Source organism: Pyxicephalus adspersus, chromosome 1 (genome assembly GCF_032062135.1).
Source record: "Pyxicephalus adspersus chromosome 1, UCB_Pads_2.0, whole genome shotgun sequence".
NCBI classification, from domain to species: Eukaryota; Metazoa; Chordata; class Amphibia; order Anura; family Pyxicephalidae; genus Pyxicephalus; species Pyxicephalus adspersus.
In genome coordinates, this window is record NC_092858.1 from 52,877,733 (window position 1) to 52,895,250 (window position 17,518).

Sequence of the window (17,518 nt, forward strand, 5' to 3'; positions counted from 1 at the left end):
TTGCATGAAGCATAGAAAGTGGGAATACATTATGCACAGAGTGCCTGAATCGTAAGTACAAATCCACACCAATACATATTTCTCCTCTTCAGTGCACCACTAGACCACCTCAATATCCTCTATATACAGTGCTCTCCTTCCTAAAATCCACTCAGAAAATCTCAGAAATAATGGAAGTACAAAAATGAAGTGAAGTACTCCTCTTGGCTGTGTCACGTGACATTCCACACAAGAGACAATTTGGGGATAAGGAGAGTCCTCCCTGGCTCTCAAATGTTGCCGTAGGTCTGACCGGTCTGATAGGTCAGGCAAGCCAAACAAATTATACATAAAAATGAAACAGCTGTGACCTAATTCAGAGCACACTGAAGTCAGGAAATAAGGGACAGATTATGAAAAAGGCAGATGCCCAATTACCCAGAGCAACATCATACCAACACCATCACCACCTTCTCTGCATGTGCTTGAGAATTACAATAGAAACATTTTCAGTATTTAAGTTGCCACTGAACTATTATGACAACCTATAAACAAACCAGGTATCACATATTAAATGACTTTTAAACTCCCAAAGAATCTCTGCTGAATACTAAATATTCTTTGAAAGATCAGACATACATCAGATCACACCTACATGGATGACAGCTCTCTCTGCAGCTCCATTGGGAGATTTGACATCTTACTTGTCTAAATAATACAGTAAAAAAGTGCAGGAACTCACATCTTGTTAATCTTTTATTTAAAAAAATTATATATTCAGTTCTTAACATAAATTTAATTTATTGTTTTTAAGGCAAATATTCATAGCGAATTCCAAAGGTTTGTCCAATTCTCGCCCAACAAATCTCGACTCTTTTCCTTGCCGTTAGTTTCTTTGGCCGAATGTCGTCCATGGGAGGACTGAGGATACATTAATAATTAATGGAGGTACCAAGTTTACAATGTATGCAGAGCCAAGGTCTCCCCCCCATCCTCCAGAGTCCAGACACTGTCCTTCTCCCCGCTGCTCCTCCAGATACTGTGCCAGACATTTCCCCCAGAGAGCACTCCATACAGAGGTATGTGAGGAAAAGAGAGTATGGAAAGCTTTTATGAGGGCTTGGAAGTTGTAATTCTCCTTTACCTTCTCCACAGCCCAGCCAGCATGTATCACTGCACTGTGAGCAGAGTGCTCTGAATTACTGTGTGAATTACCGGCCCTCCTCAAATGTTGTCACAGGTCACGCAGCTCATGCTGCACGTGATGACACTTCCCAAGCACTTAGGCTGATCAGCCACTGTCCAGTGTTGAAGCACGCATGTGCAGCCTGTATTCACAGCCTGAGCTGTCTTTTTCACTTACAGCTGTTCCGCCTTCATGGACTTTTACAGACTTGGAAAATATGTTGTAAAAAAGCCTTGAAATACTATATTGGAGATGTCTTCTATAATTAATTATTCTTAAGTGAAAATATGATCAGAACTTACATTAGTGTGCCCCATGGTAGGCCTACTGTATGAAAATATATTTAAAGACAATCTGTCAATTTTTTTCTGCTTTCTGCTTATATGTTACCTAGTGCATCATGATTTTCTAAATTTCCTTCTGGGCAGAGAAGCATAGAAAGCATCAGCTTTGTTACCAGATGCAGAGTGCATTACAAATCACCATGCAAAGATATTGTTAAATAAAAAAAAGTGACACATTCTCTTTAATTACAATTTACCCCAAGAAAAATCCTCACTGTACAGAAATAGCCTGTCACCCAGTGTTGAATTCTGTACACTCTGACATGCAGTAACTAGCTGTGCCTGACCAGTATACACAGCAATATATTTTTACTGACAACTGCACAGTATCTAGAAAAAATACACTGAATCAATATTAATATTTCAGTATAGAAGATAATTTTCTGAAGCTATGTTCCCTAAAGCAACTTAGTTAGAGTGCTGACAATTAGAATATTTACGTCCTATGGGAGCCTAGAGGATTTATTTCACTTGAAACAATACAATTTACTTATAAAGTCTTTACTTGTCTCTATAGCAAGGTTCTCCTGCATAGTCAGGATATTTAATGAAAATAGACATTAATCAATTTAAGCCAGAGCGCATGTTACACAAAGCACTAAAGCATGTCGGAGTGGAAAATATTAATCTAAAGCGTTCAATATCCAAAGTCTTCAAAAATCCATAAAATACACTGAGTTGTGTTAACAACCGATCAAAAGAATTAAATCTTGCCAGTGTTTACTTTTCTTTGTAATATTTCATATGTTTTTTCAGGCAGATCCCCTTTTAGTGAGTTTTTTTGAAAAAATTTTTTTATCTGTATATCAATAAAGAAGATCTTGGGAAAACTGAATATTAGGGTTTATTACAGAAATAGTACGCAAAATAGCGAAAAACGAAAGCATACAACCACAAAGACCAGGTGTTATAGCAACTTTAGCCATTATGCTAAATTTGACTGGGCTGGTGGCAACAATGGAGTCCCAAAAAAGACGAAAGAGTCAGGGTTAATTATAGTCAATAACACTGATGTTTAAGGATAGAATTCTTTAGTTCAGTGAAGGAATCAATCTCAATTTGCTCAAAAGAACTAGCAAAAGGGTCAAGAGGACCAATTATTATAGCTGTATTGGTCAGCAGGACTTACAAGTACCCCATCCCCAATCCTTCTTTTAAAAGCCAGAAATGTAAAGAACTCCCTGTTAAGTGATATGAAGGAAGATATAGGTTATTAGGTGTTGTCTGCCATTGGATGATGGGGTGGCATATTGGCTTAGTGGATATCACCCTTGGCTTGCAGCTCTTGGGTCCCTGGTTTGCATTTCATCCAGTAAACCATTCGCATTGATTGTTTTAATGTTCTTCCTGTGTTTGCATAGGTTTTTTTCTTCCCCATAAAACATAACGGTAGGTGTATTGACCCACACTATGCATTTTTTTCTCTTTGATGATATTGAAGAAGATGCTTGTTTAGACTGTCAATAATCAATGTATCTAGAAAACCAGAATGTGGTAACGCTACACAGATTAAATAAATGGTCTGGGGAAGAATTGTATTTGTCAGTATTTTTTGAATTCCCTAAATATTAATTCCACAATTTTAGTGGCAATATAATCAAACTTGGATGATCCAGCAAACCTGGAATGGATCTAATCTAAAAATGAAAACATTTGTTATCAGATAACAAATGACTTCAAAGAAATCTATTCCAGGTTTGATGGATCACCCAGCTTCACTGATGAAAGGTTATCATCTCCAGCCTTAAAGAGCTTTATTAAATCAGAGTGAAATTCTTTAGAAAGGAACCTGTAAGGACATCTTGTTTGTGAAAGCCTCTGTTTATCTGTCCATTAATGAACAAGCGAGTTGTTTCACCAATATGTCAGCAAAAATATAGTTCACCAATATGTCAGGCAAAATGATTGTTCAGCTGATTAGAAGAATAATGTACCCAATCCACCAAAACACCCACAGAACAGATTTTCCATCAGCTTTAAAATCATTGGTATACTCTCTTTATCTACATTCAATGTAACAATCACGGTATGACACAGTATGCATTTAGACACATCAGAGCTAAGCATCACATTAGAAATTCTTCAAGAAAGTAAATTTTCTGAAAAAAAGTCCTTTCCGAAATACTTTTATCTTAAGAGCAATACAGGGTAATACAGGGTACTAACCATACTACACTGGGGCCAAAAGGAAACTTGGTGGCCGAAATTTTTTTTTCATATACTGCTACCAGGGGAACATATGCAATCTAACAAACAAATATAATCATTAGTACTATAAAAAAAACATACATTTTTTTTAATCATGTGAATAGAAAGCAAGCATTTGTAATATCCATCACATAGCTTGTATTTTAATGGAAATAAAGAAACGGTGGCAAACAAATGAGCATGTCTTGATATCTGCCAATGGTAGGTAAATATGGCTATGAACAAGATTTTATGGCTCTTGGCCTAATGTAAATTCAGGCCTTACTTTTTAATTGGGGTATTCCTTTCTTTCTACAGAAACTGCAACATAGCAGAAAAAAATATATGTCTAATTTCCTCAGATCACAAAGAATAAAAATAAAGTAAAGCACACTATGTCCTCATATGCATGTCATCTCACTGAGCATTGTGTGTAGTGACAGCTGTGCAGTTTAATCATTGTCTGACATGTGGCAACAGAAGACATGCAAAGGTGTAATTGCAATCCAAAGGTGTTCCTTTCTCCTTTGGAAAGCCTGAAAAAAATGATAGAAAGATCTGCAGACTTAGTAAGCATCAGAACACACATAAATAATACAGGCTGTTACAGTATAGAGAAACCATCAGGTGCAAGCAAGAAAAATGTATTAAAGTCCCAGCATGCTACAATGATGGGACTTTAATACGTTTTCTTTTATTGATCCCCTACATGCTTTGTCACCCCACCTACAGTATCTAGACACATGTTAGGTAGAACAAAAATGCTTTATAGCAAAGTTATTTTACACAGATTTTTTATGATAGATTTTATACATTTCTATTTGCAACAGAGTTAAGAAAAAAAAAATCAAGGATTAGTTAACTACAAAAAAATAAAATAGCATATCACAAACACTTTTAGGTGGTATTTAATAATCAATAAGGGAACCAGTGTTTGCTGGGTATAATCATAAGGGAACCTGTTTGTTATTATTTAATGAGTGACTCAAACAGCATAAACGGCACCCCTTGATCTTTTACTTATTTATATAATATACTGCATAATATATAAATGTATTATACTGTATACTGTTCTATGAATGGTATATTTTGCTATACCAAATGGTTTCATTGCTATAACATAACATATATATCAAAGAAAAAATAATATTAGAGAATAATATAATAATAATAATAATAATAATATTTTTATTATTAATAATAATAATAATAATATTAATCAACATCATAATATTTAAAAATAATGTTTTATATCATCCCCCCCTTTCCTACATTTACTTATTGTTGATGTAGATACCTTGCCAATCTCAAAAAATGCACTCTATATGTGACCTTGTACTCTCCACCACCATAGTCACTGCCTCTTCCATTTTTAATAAAGGAAACAGATTCACTTTAATTTTCTGATATCCCATCATCTCTTCTCTAGCAGAAATCTCCAAATTTGAAACCTTCAAGCAGTCCTAGAGAGTTAATCCATTTATATTTTGCCAAAATGAAATGAAAAACAAAATTATTAATAAACATTTCCTATTTCCATTGCATGTTAACTGTATAAGTGCAAGACTGGACAAAAGGCTCAAATTTATCTTTAAAAGCAACCTCTTCAAGCACTTTATCTGAGCTAACTTTTTCTCTTTCTTCAGTTATGTTTTCTTGGCTGACAATTTACACAATTGACACCTCTCAAAAAAATCATTTGTTGCGTTATCCACCACTTGACCTTCTGATTGTAAGCTTTTACATCAGAGCCTTCATTTTGTTTCTTTTTGCTATATGTTACTAAGCAACTATATGTGCTTTCTTTCTTTACCATGTTTTGCATTGTATTACCATATATACTGGAGTAAAAGCTGACTTTTCCAGCACCCAAAATGTGTCACCCTTGACCTATACTCCAGTCAGGTATCAGCCCAGTTGAGATGTGGGTGCCACCAACGCGACTGGTGTTACCCTGCAGAGGGAATCCCTAACGTGACTGGATGGGGACCCGCACAAGCCGCGCCCACATCACAACACACCTCTGGTGTGGTAAGGCCAAGGCTTTGTACACTGTGCTGTGCTTGCTCCCTTCCTGTGTACAGTGATCTCCAGCACAAGGAAGTTAGGAGGCCAGAGACTCCAAACCTGATAGAGGACCTATTGAAGCTGCAATGCTGGAGAGAGTGAGGATCACAAAGCTAGAGAGGATCACTGTGCTTGGCATTCTCTGATGATTAGATACCAGAATTACCAGTGTGTTGTGTGAGAGGGCATCCTCTGATAAATATCAGGATTGCCAGGATTTATTTTGAGAGGTCACCATCTAGTGCAGGGGTGCCCAAAACGTTGATCGCAGAGCCCTGCCATACCCCTCCCTGCTGGTAAACAGCAGCCAGCTGCTACGCCTATAAGGGATGCTGGGGATGTGGTGAGCAGTGCTGGGCAGTTTCTTGTGCAGCACAATATTCTCCTATGACAGGTGAGCTGTAGCTTTCCTGTCACTATAGTCTTGTAGTGCAATGTTCTGCCATTCAATGTCTCATTAGCTCCAGTCACTTCTGTGCCATACTCAATACATATATTTATTTTGTTGGTAGATCATTTTGGATAGCAGAATTGCCAGTGTAGAGTGAGCCCTGCTAGTTATATTGAAATAAATATTTAAAAACATATACCCCACTGATGCCTCAATTGTGGTATTTTCTTTCGAATATTGAAACTTGCCAGTAGCTGCAGCATTTCCCTCGGCTTATACTTGAGTCAATCAATTTTTTCTGTTTTCCAAGGTAAAAATAGGTACCTCAGCTTATACTCGGATCGACTTATACTCGAGTATATACGGTGCCTGTAATACCTCTCTGTGTTAGCATTAGATTTTGGCATAGCAGGGATGATGGTGGTACATCATTTAATAAATATTATTTAAGTAGATCGAAACTCAGTGTGTTAAAAACTTTAGTGTGTTAATGTAATTTCTATTATAAATTTTTTTATATAAGTTGCTTTGCTTATAAGGACACCTAATTATCTTGCCATGATGCTCCTTGTTCAGACACTTCCTGGTATATGGTGACAACTATCTACCAAATGATTTCACAGCTAATAGGTTCAGCTACTACTCTTCTAACACTGATCACTATTGTCACTATCAACATTGGATATATTATGTATATATATATATATATATATATATATATATATATATTTATATTATGATAGACTATGATGGAGCAAATATTAGTTTTCCAGTAAGGCCTATTTTAAAAGTGGTTAAAAGAATATGGTTAGCTGATCATAGCCACCTTTATATGCACCCAGGAACAGTATTTGTGAGTTTATGAATGCTTTGTCATGTGCTTGAGTGCTATTTTGGTGTTTGTTGCAAGGGATTATTGGTCATCTCTAGTCCTCTAGCAACATTACATTCAGAATTCTTCCTATTCAAGTTGGACTCTACCTGTTCTACCCTTGCTTACATAGGTTTCCTCTGAGCACTACGGTTTTCTCCCTCATTCCAAAAAGACGCAGTTAGGTTAATTGGATTTCCCTCTCAATAAGTCTCGGACTGTAAAAATGACATATGACTATAGTAGGAACATTAAATTGTGTGCCCCTTTGAGGAACAGTTAGTTTCACAGTTAGTGATATAACTATGAAATTTGTAAACCAATGCAAAATATGTATATATAAATACAAATAAATAATTCAAGTGAAACAGCCACAACACGAAGGCAAAGGCATGCACTAATAGTTATTAATTACTCCCATAAGGTTGAATGGAAGCATTTGGGAGCACATTTGAGTAAACTGCTGTGTCTGAAAAGTCCAAAATTAGCCATATGGTAAGGTTGCAGCTGTTGTAGAGTGGTTGAGCCTGCATGGGGTCCAACTTATTTTATTCTTTTGGTACAGCAATTAATACAGATAGTCCCTTTACACACTGAACAAGGGTCATGAAAAGCCCACATGCATAGCTATATTCGACAGTTACATAACTGAGGTTCTGTGTACAGTGTTGGTAATTAGACTGTATATGTCACATGATTCATTTAGAAAGCTATATCTGTCAGGAAAGGTTAAACATGCTATGCTTATAAGAAACTTTATGAGTGTTTTTGCATTCAAATAATATAACACTTAAAGTAAAAGAATAAAAAAAGGGTATTAAAAACCTCCTAGGAAACTCATCGCATGTGTACTAAGTTTTTACTGTATGTGTTCTTTCACATGTTTGTTTTAAAGAATTGTGAGTATATTATTCTCATTTTTCTTACACACAAAAAATCTTCATTATTTCTAGACATTTAAATGACCTAACATGAAAGTATTAGCTTTAGGAAAATCTATAGCAACAATATATTGTTTTATATTATGTTTCCTGACTAACCAATTTAAACTTCGAATATTCTGCTTAACTAGTAGAATACAATTTCTACCTTAACTGCATCATTGTTTTAGATCTTCTATATATATATATATATATATATAATATATATTTTTGGCTTTTTTTAGGGATGGGTGAAGAGTTTACAAATGGCATACAAAGCAAAGGTACGTCACTGTTTCTCACTCATCTTTGTTTTTGTTGTAAATTAGATCATATTATTCTAAGAAGACGGAATCTATACTGATGGGGATGTAAATATAAATATTTGGCATTCTACTTCTCTCTAATCCATCCTTTCTTGACCTTTTGGAGAAACCCTTGACATAACTTTCAGATTAATAGGGGACCCCTGCTATAATTACTATATCCACAGCTTACAGTATATCAATGTGGTGGTCAGTTGGAAGAATGCCTTGAATTAATAATGTCATCATTACAGAAGACAGACAGCCAAAAAGTTCATTCATATAATTTGAATGACATAAGAAGTACAAATTGCTCATTGTACAGGAAACCCCTAGTAACTTCTTGAGGAACCCTGGTTGAAAAACACTACCCTAACCTCTATAATAAGTACTGGCATTGGATGAAATGTGTCAGAGGAGGGGCTACGTAGTAGCGTGGTAAGAATAATGTTGAGGTGTTTACCCGAAAAGAATGGAGCCTGGTACCTGCCCAGTAAAATCTTACTTTGGTATAATGTCTTGTGCTTTAAAACAGAATTAAACTTTTATTGGTGTGGGTAAGCTTTTATGAGCACAGCATACTTGGCAACTTTGCCTGGGTATACATAGTCCCCAGGGGTAAGGACATCCAACATATGGACAACTCCTAAGTACGGCTTCCCTGCTCACTCCTGTGAAGGATGGAGGCTGGATTAGGGGAGGGGCGGTTTGCATGACTTGCAGAAGAAATCTTTTGCTAAACATAGTTGAGGTTATGAGTGATCTTAAGGAATGAGCTCTTTCTGCAGCCCCTTGTAACTCGTTAATGACCAAGACAAACTCTGCAGTTATTTCTTTTTGCATATCAAAGCACAGCTTGCTCCAGAAGGTAATGAATGTCTAAGCTCCATAATGATTTTTTTTTTTGATTTGGCAGCCGGTGAGACCAAATTTTTGGGACCTGCAAGACTAATCAGGGGAGCTGAAGCTGTCTTGCAGGTCCCAAGGGTCTTGCAGGCCCCTGATTGCTCTTGCAGCCCTTTACTAGTTGTATGTGTTCTTGGATAGAGTTTCTCTATCCAGGAACACAGTGTGAGTCTTGCTGGCTTCTCATGAATGAATGCAGCGTTTATCATTCATAAACGCAAGCCATATGACGCCCTCTAAGGAGGAGGATTACTGCGGCCGCATTTATGAATGGAGCCGTGGATCACTCACTGACAGGAGGTCAGCCGAAGCAATCCTCCTAAAGTGATTTCCTGGATTTCCGATGGTTTCGCAAAATTTCCCGGAACTATCGGAACTTTGAAGAAATTTTTGCGAGAATGCCAGAGGCTCGACCCTAATAGTGTGTACTTTAATAGTAAGTACTTTTTCTATAAGAAACATAGTTTGAATGGGTCCTCAGAATAGGATCAGTTACTGAATATTAAAAAATATACAAGTTGTTTTAAATCATATCACACAGTACAAAAAAAACTAAACAAAAATGCTCCTAAAAGACTTTTGCAATGTCATCTTTTTTCTAAAAACATTTTCTCAAACACCGATGGCATAAGGTATAGAGGTATTAACCTCTAATGATATCGAATAGTGGGTTCGCTTAGAACATCTGAGTTGTTAGTTTAATTGAATCTCTCATTATATAAATCCTGTTATTGATACACGTTTTGCAGAGCATAGTCCACTTTTTCCAACTTTTAGGCTTCTGGATATTTTAATCCTGTTGATTTGTTGTTGCAGTCTATTCAGATCATCAATAGGTCGTCAAAAAAAAAAACATTGGGTCATTTCTTATAAAATAGTTATTGCAATTAATTAGGTTCATAGAACTGGGAACCTTAGATTATATGGCATGGAAGATTACTTTTGAAGATGCTAGGCAGATGCCTGGTGTGTCATGCAGCAGGCGCCATTCTCTGGTCAGTCAATCATTTAAAATCACATTCTGTGAAAGGCTTCTGGTACAGTCAAGCAATGGAGATCTCTCATAGAGATTCAGCTCTGGTTTGTAGACAAAGTCAGTATAAATTCTACTTAAAATCTTGGTAAAAACACATCTATAGAGGGAGCAGTAAAGAGAAAGCCTGTATGTGTGCGGTTTGGCTGAAAAGTCAAACGCCAAAACAACGTGTTTTAGAGTATAATGGTTTTTCATTTAGATGTGTTAGAGATGCTTTTTGAATTGTTTTTGCGAAAGATTAATTCATGCTGCATTTTACAAAGAACTTTGCAAACAAGCACTATAAGAAAAGAAACAATGATTCATAACTTCATCCAATTCATATTTGAAAGTCTGTTTTATACTACATTTAAAGGAATTAGTTGTCATTCTTTAAATGTAATACATTTTATTTCTAACAACATCTCAAAGTTGGTTTATGCTACAAGCAGTTGTGATGGTACAATGTAAGATGAAAATAATGTTGCTGCAAATAGTATATAAAAGAATGTCCATCAACTTACTTTGGAGTAAGACTTGGACGTCATGGAAAGACACCTGATTTTGTTTACTTAGGGGTTATGCCATTCCCAATAAATATTTTGTCTATTAGTATTCCCAGACATAGCATATTTTATCTTCTCCGTTACTTCCAGTCAAGTCCAAGCACTGTCTGTCCCATCTGTTGTAGTTACAATAGTGTACATAGACACTGTGTGAAAATGTACTCATTGATGGTGCTAGGAATGATGTTTGAATGGCGTTATAATTTTATGAAGTCATCACAGAAAATCTCTGCAATGCGAGCAAGAAACTCATTCCATCTCTAGAAACATCTATTTTTCAAAAGCTGGTTGAGGATGTAAAATAAAATATTAAAGGTCAAGACGAAATCTAAAATTCTAATATTTGCATCGCATAAATGATAGATACTATAGCAATGTTCTTCAGCTTTAGACTTATCCTACTGTTCAACTCAAAATAATGTCTCCATTTGAAAGTGCCAACCCTTTCTTCTGTTCCTGCTGGCAGTGTCCTCTCTCTTAAACTGCTTCATTTACAACTGGTACATATTAATTTAAGTATAAAAGGAGAGCAAGATTGCTGATCAGCTTGTTAAACTCTAATAATCAACTTATCATAACTGGCACATGTTTTTAAACAGGCAGGACTTAAAGAACCCTGATGGTATTAGAAAAAAATACAAACTATTGCAAACAATTATTAAATGATGAGATGAAATAATGAAAGTGCATTACATGTACATCACATATATCCTGCCCTGGAGCAATCTGCTAGAATTCAGGAACAAACAATTTCAAGCAGTTCTGGGAGAATTTCAGAGGATTAATTCATGCGAATAAACAGACTTATTACTAATTCTACTATATCCCACTTACAATCTATTAGCTATGGTTTTCTTTTATAGTACAAGAGATGCAACACGACCTATTGAATTCCTGCGTTCTATACATTTTCCAGTTCAATTCCACAGATATTTTACTGTAAATGAAATCACTTCAATCTGAGCATATAAGAGCAAGTAAAATCTATTATGTATTACCATAAATACATTTACCTGCATATTTTTATAATATGGCATACTCAGAAAAGAAGACATACCTGCATACCGCTGTTCTCACATGAAGCATTTAGTATTTCGTGTAAAGGTAAGTCCTGGCCCTAGCAAAGAAAAACAAAACATGTTATAAATAGATTATTAAGCAGCAAACAATTTATTGTTATATATTAAAGCTTAACTCCAAACAGCTACGCAGGTTCGAATCTTGACCAAAACCCTATCTGCAGGGAGTTTCCTCAGGGTACTCCTGATATATATGTAGCTATATTCAGTTTTATTGTAAACAATTTACAAGATCAAAAAATATACTGTTCCTGTGTTTGTTTGATACTGAGATTTCTTCTAGCTTCACAGAAAAATGATGATGAAATAAGAAACAAAAATTATTTAATTACAGGTATTACTGTGATTATACTGTGAACATTTCAATAGTTACATTTTCAAGAAATTATGAGCACAGGGAAATACATTTGCATCCTTGTATGGAAAACATTCACAACATGTTGGCATTATACCTTGTAAGTGTTGGAATCTAGTCATTTCCCTACTGTTTCTAACTAATGATTTAAACAAGTTTTTGTTGTACAGTAGCATTTTACATGTACATGTACATAGTGTTCCTAGTAACTGGTTGATGGCACACTCATTAAAAAATACAAATAAGATCTTTAAATAAATACATTACATGTATCATCATTTTAATATATTTTATCCAAATGGAATACACTACTGAAGTTACTAATGCTTGGTTTCATGTAAACAGTCTTTTTACATTACATATGGAGTTCTGTTGGGTTCCTACTTTGTCTTGATGTTGGTCTAGGATGTTTCAGCTCATCATTGCCTTGTATGGAAAAATAATTTTTCAATATACTAGTACCGATGGGACATATTTTTCTCTATCTTTAATTCAATTATTGCTTGCACTTGGCACATGGTATTCCTTGGGGGAGTTGTCTGGATGGACCCTGGACTGAGGGAGCTAATGACTTTCATGCTGTGTTATGCACTCCATCCACTTTGGTCCCTTTTGCATTTTCACCTGTACTTTTGACAGTGGATTACATGTTTTACTTTTCTAGGGAACAAATAAGAATTTGAAACCCAAATACCTAAAGGTCAACTTGTGTAATAAGTTCTCAAAGATATTTCTGCTCTGCCAGTTTGTCATAGAGAACTCCCAAAATGTTCCATTTGTCCATACAACATTGGAAAGTCTTTTCAGACTTTTTATTGGATTCCAGTGGGATATATACCTAAAACCAAACTAATAAGTACAATAAAGTGTATTTGAATTGTTTTATTGAAATAGGTGAAGTTAATGGAAATAGTACACATTTTACTCTGTGATGAGTAGACAGGTATTTTTGTTTGTACAGTTTTATTGTAGCAGATGGGTGTAGTCTAAACACTGTCCAGTCACTTCCCCCATATAGGAAATCACCCACGGCTCTGGTTGGGATACAATGGGCCTAATTTATTGGAGCTCTGCAAGGCTGGAGAGGAAACACTTTCATCAGTGAAGCCGGGTGATCCGGCAAACCTGAAATGGATTTCTTAAAAGGCATTTGCTTTTTGCTAGCAAATATTTTGAATCCTGGACCTGAACGTGTATATTCTCAAGCCTTGGAGAGTTTTGATGAATTGGGCCCAATGAGTTATATATATGTAAGCTTATTTTAAACTGGCCCTGCCAGTATTCTCACCATATCCTCTCACTTCCCCCTTTCTCCCTCATTCTCCCCCATCCTTCCCATTGCCCTCCCCTCCGTCTTCTCTTTATATAAAACAAGCCTGTGTGCCAGGTGTGTTGGGTTTGTTGGTGGGAGCAACAAATAAAAATGAAAAGTCAGTTGGCATGTTATGAGCTAGAGAGGCAAATTGGGAAAATTACCTGCTATGTCATCAGCAAAACTAAACTATGTTTATTTGCAAATATCTAATTATTATACACATTTTTCTTCTTTTTTTTTGTCGGGTGGGTTAAGTATTTGGAGTGTTAAACTGTGGGGTCAAAGAAAATGGTGTTCACAATAGTACAAATCGCCCATACCTTCAAATAAAAAACAGAAACATAAAAAATATCAAGTAAACAATATACTAAAACGACTAAATTCTCATATATATTAAACGATCATCTGCAAAACAAGCAAGTAAGAAACCCCCCTGTCAATATCTGTGCAATTTATATTGACATTTAGACTGACGTCTGTGCTGACATTTTGTCTTTATATTGACATACAATGTAACTACTCATTGTTTGTCATATAAAAAGTTGTTTTCAGGCAGCAAATAGAAAATCACTGCGAAAAAAGAATCACTTTTTGTTGCAGGGTTATGTGTTGGATGATCAGCTCTGAGTGTGGCTACATTTTCAGTTTTTTATTTTTATGTTTTTATGCTCTTGCATTTGTGCCTAATGTTTGATATATATAACACAGGACTCCTAATTTTTAGGCATGGAGCCATCTGTCAATTTGAAACCTCTGTTTCCTTTACACAACATTTGTGCATTGCATTGCTAAGAAAAAAATGACACATTTCTGCTCAAGAACAACCTTAGAAAGCCTTGCACATTCTTCAACCCACAACCACTTGTATAATGTTGGACAATTCATTTACATAATTTTATGGCGATGCTGTCATATAGGGAAGCTAATTGCTTCCACAATCACCTTCACAATAAACTGCTATAAGTCATGTCTTTCATATCAGATTTTTTAACCAAATTTTGGACAGGGAGAAGCTTGGAAAACCTTCATGCTTTACTCAGTAGCATAGAACAAAATTATTTATAATAAATGAATGAGAGAAGAAGATAAGATAGGTGATAGAAGAATGAATGGGAGAAGCAATAGCCTACTTGGTGAATAGAATGAGATGAGTAATTAGAAAAATCCAATGGTGATTTAGGAAGGTGTATGTTCTTTTTGCAAAGGTAATGTTAGTGAATAGGCTTGGTGTTCAACTTTGGGTCTATGACAAACTCCACCTGAACATCGGTCATTCAGCCTGAAATGGATAAAGCCAAACATCGCCAATGTTCCGGAATCAGGTTTGGCACAGAGCTGAATGCCTAAACTGTCAATGACAATTACTCAGTCAATTAGGCCAGTGGACTTTGACAGGTGTCATAGTTGGCTAGATTTACTTTTTTAGATTTTCTAGATACTAGATTCGCTCATGCTTAACATTTTTTACAACAACAAAAAAATGCATTGGGTCCCTCTTACTGGAGGAACTAGGTCCTTTATAGTCTTGTGGGGGGGGGGGGGCTTAAAAGTTCCTCTGGAGTCTGGTTTGCCAGAAGGGGAATAATAAGTGTTAATGGGTGTATGAATATGGTAACTGCACAGCAGATTTACTGCCCTAGTGAGTGTTTCTGAAATCACCAAGTGTTACTTGGTAAAAAAAAAGAAGGTAAAAAAATGTTAAAAACAAACAACCACATCCAAGAAATGATAAGCTACAACATAATACAATTTGTTCTTAGACAGACTTATCCTAAATCTAATCCTAAATACTAATGCACAATTATTTCTGTTGTACAAACACAGAATCTGGCTGCACATTTCTATATTTCCTGGGCTTTGATTTAAGTCCTTTTTTATGTGACTCCCTGTTATGTCCTAAAACCTGCTTAAGTAAAAAGAAATGTTGGACTTAACATATAAGAAAGGTATTTTTGCTACATAAAATGTCAAATTTGTAATAATTTCCTTAAGGGTCTTTAGGGCCAATGAGCAATGATGTAGTCATGAATTGACTAGTGACATTTGTGTAAATATAACACAATGCCGCTAGTTTATTTTTCATGTTCACCTGATATTGTGGTGTTAATAGCAGACCTTTTGTTAATGGGCCAATAAGTTTAAAATACACTTTACCTACTGTATTTAGAGAATGTAATAATACACAGTTCTAATTTAAAATTATGAAAACAGTCTTAGAAATGGATGTCAAAGTTGTCATTTAATTCCTTATGCTGTTACATATTTATATATAACATAAAATAAAGTACTATTTTACTAAAAGCAGAGGATTTGTTTAAAAATCCATCCAAACTTTTCTGCAATATTTGGTTTTAATCTATACAAGTTCCATACAGTACTACTGGTTTGCCTCTAGATGTCCCCTGTGTTCTTCATCATCATTCAACATTTCCTGCTAGCCCAGGCCGTCATAAACCCAACTCCAGCCATGATTGGACAGTGATAAATATGTACTAAGACCATCTTTCTCTCATTCTGTTTTTTTATTTTTGTTTACAATTATGCAAGCTTTTAGGACCTTCCTTAGGTTCCTTTTCTCAGCTTTAAATAAAGTTTGAAGGAGGGACAAAAAAAATCTTTAATAACTTTAGTTACCCAATTGTATTTTTTTTGTATACTACTGGAATAAAGGGTGTTCAACATTTGCCTGGAGTTCCAATTTTAAAAAGCATGGGATACCTTACTCTTCTGATCTTTGAAAAAAAAATATCTTTGACTATTTATCTCAGCTAAGGAACCATACAAACAATCTTTTTCTATCCACCTCTTTTCTTCTTCTCTCTTTTTTCTTCTTTCTTCTTGTATAATCAAAATTTCATGATCCAGGTATCATAATACAAGCAATACAACAATTAAAAAACTTCATTAGGACACCATACATTGAAATTCATGTTTTTGTTTTTCTAGTGCAGAAAACATGAGTTCACAGTCATTAGGACGTCTGTTGCACTACCTTTTAGTTTTAAGTTTTGTTGACATGCAGCAAGCTTTGATCATAACACCATGCAATCCATTATAATGGAAATGCTCCCTCACTTATTTCTGATAACAAATACGGTTTGTCATAGGTTTTCACCTGCACTCTGTAAGCGGAGTGTTCAAACAACAAGTAACACAAAACTAGGACAAAACTCATTAGAAGCTAATTTCTTCTTAGTACAGGACAAAGTGCTAGAGATAATGAGAAAAAAAGAAGAGAAATGATAGCACTAGAACTCCAGAGAATATTAACAAGGGGATTTGCATTCAGTGACAGATTGAAAACAAGTTTACACGTTACGTATGAAGGTCATTCCGTCTGGAAAGTTACTTGCATATGATATTTTAGCAAAAGCAGAAAGTAAATATATACAAAAAAACAGTGTATTTCAGATGAGATGGACAGATTTGCACAGGTACAGTTGATACAGTAGCTATTCATGGAATTTGAAAGGAATCTCCAGTAATAATGGGAGACAAAACTTCCAAATAAATTATAGCTAGTTTTAGGGCAAATAGGAAGAATACTGTCAAAAAGTACTGGAAGGCTTAGGATGGAACACTGAAGATATGCACAAATCTCTAATTCTATCTCTAAATTCTAGCTTGAGGGATGCATTAAAGCTTCATGATGTTTTAATATAGTAAAGTAATAAAAGAAAATTAGTGTGACCCTCCAATTCAAACCAGACCCCTAACCTCCTAACATTGGGGGTTAAACATTGATGGATACTGCCTGTTTTCCACATCCTGTCTTCCAAAAACCATGTGGTGGTTTGATAGGGTTAAATGTTTATCATGAAACCAGAATGCCCTTTATAACCCTTTGTTGCCATCCTCATGTTGCTTATGGCAGCAGCAATAGAATGTACACAAACTTTCTGCTATTATAAAAGCCAATAATTTGTTTGCATTACTTTGGCCAGATTAGGGTTATTACACAGGACTAATCTGAGCAGTTGTTAAGCCTCTGAATAACTCTTATAAGAGGTGAATTCATACCTTGCTCCCTCT

The 17,518-nt window shown here is 35.4% G+C and overlaps 1 protein-coding gene across 2 annotated transcripts in view; it reads right to left on the reverse strand.

Moving 5' to 3' along the window:
• The window catches only part of PCDH9 (protocadherin 9), a 1,263,257-nt gene that overhangs the window by 353,386 nt on the left and 892,353 nt on the right, over positions 1-17,518 (reverse strand). For both annotated transcript variants that reach the window (XM_072410491.1, XM_072410489.1), the window contains one exon: positions 11,795-11,854. In XM_072410491.1, the coding sequence (XP_072266592.1) occupies positions 11,795-11,854 (60 nt within the window). The remainder of the gene's footprint in view (positions 1-11,794; positions 11,855-17,518) is intronic.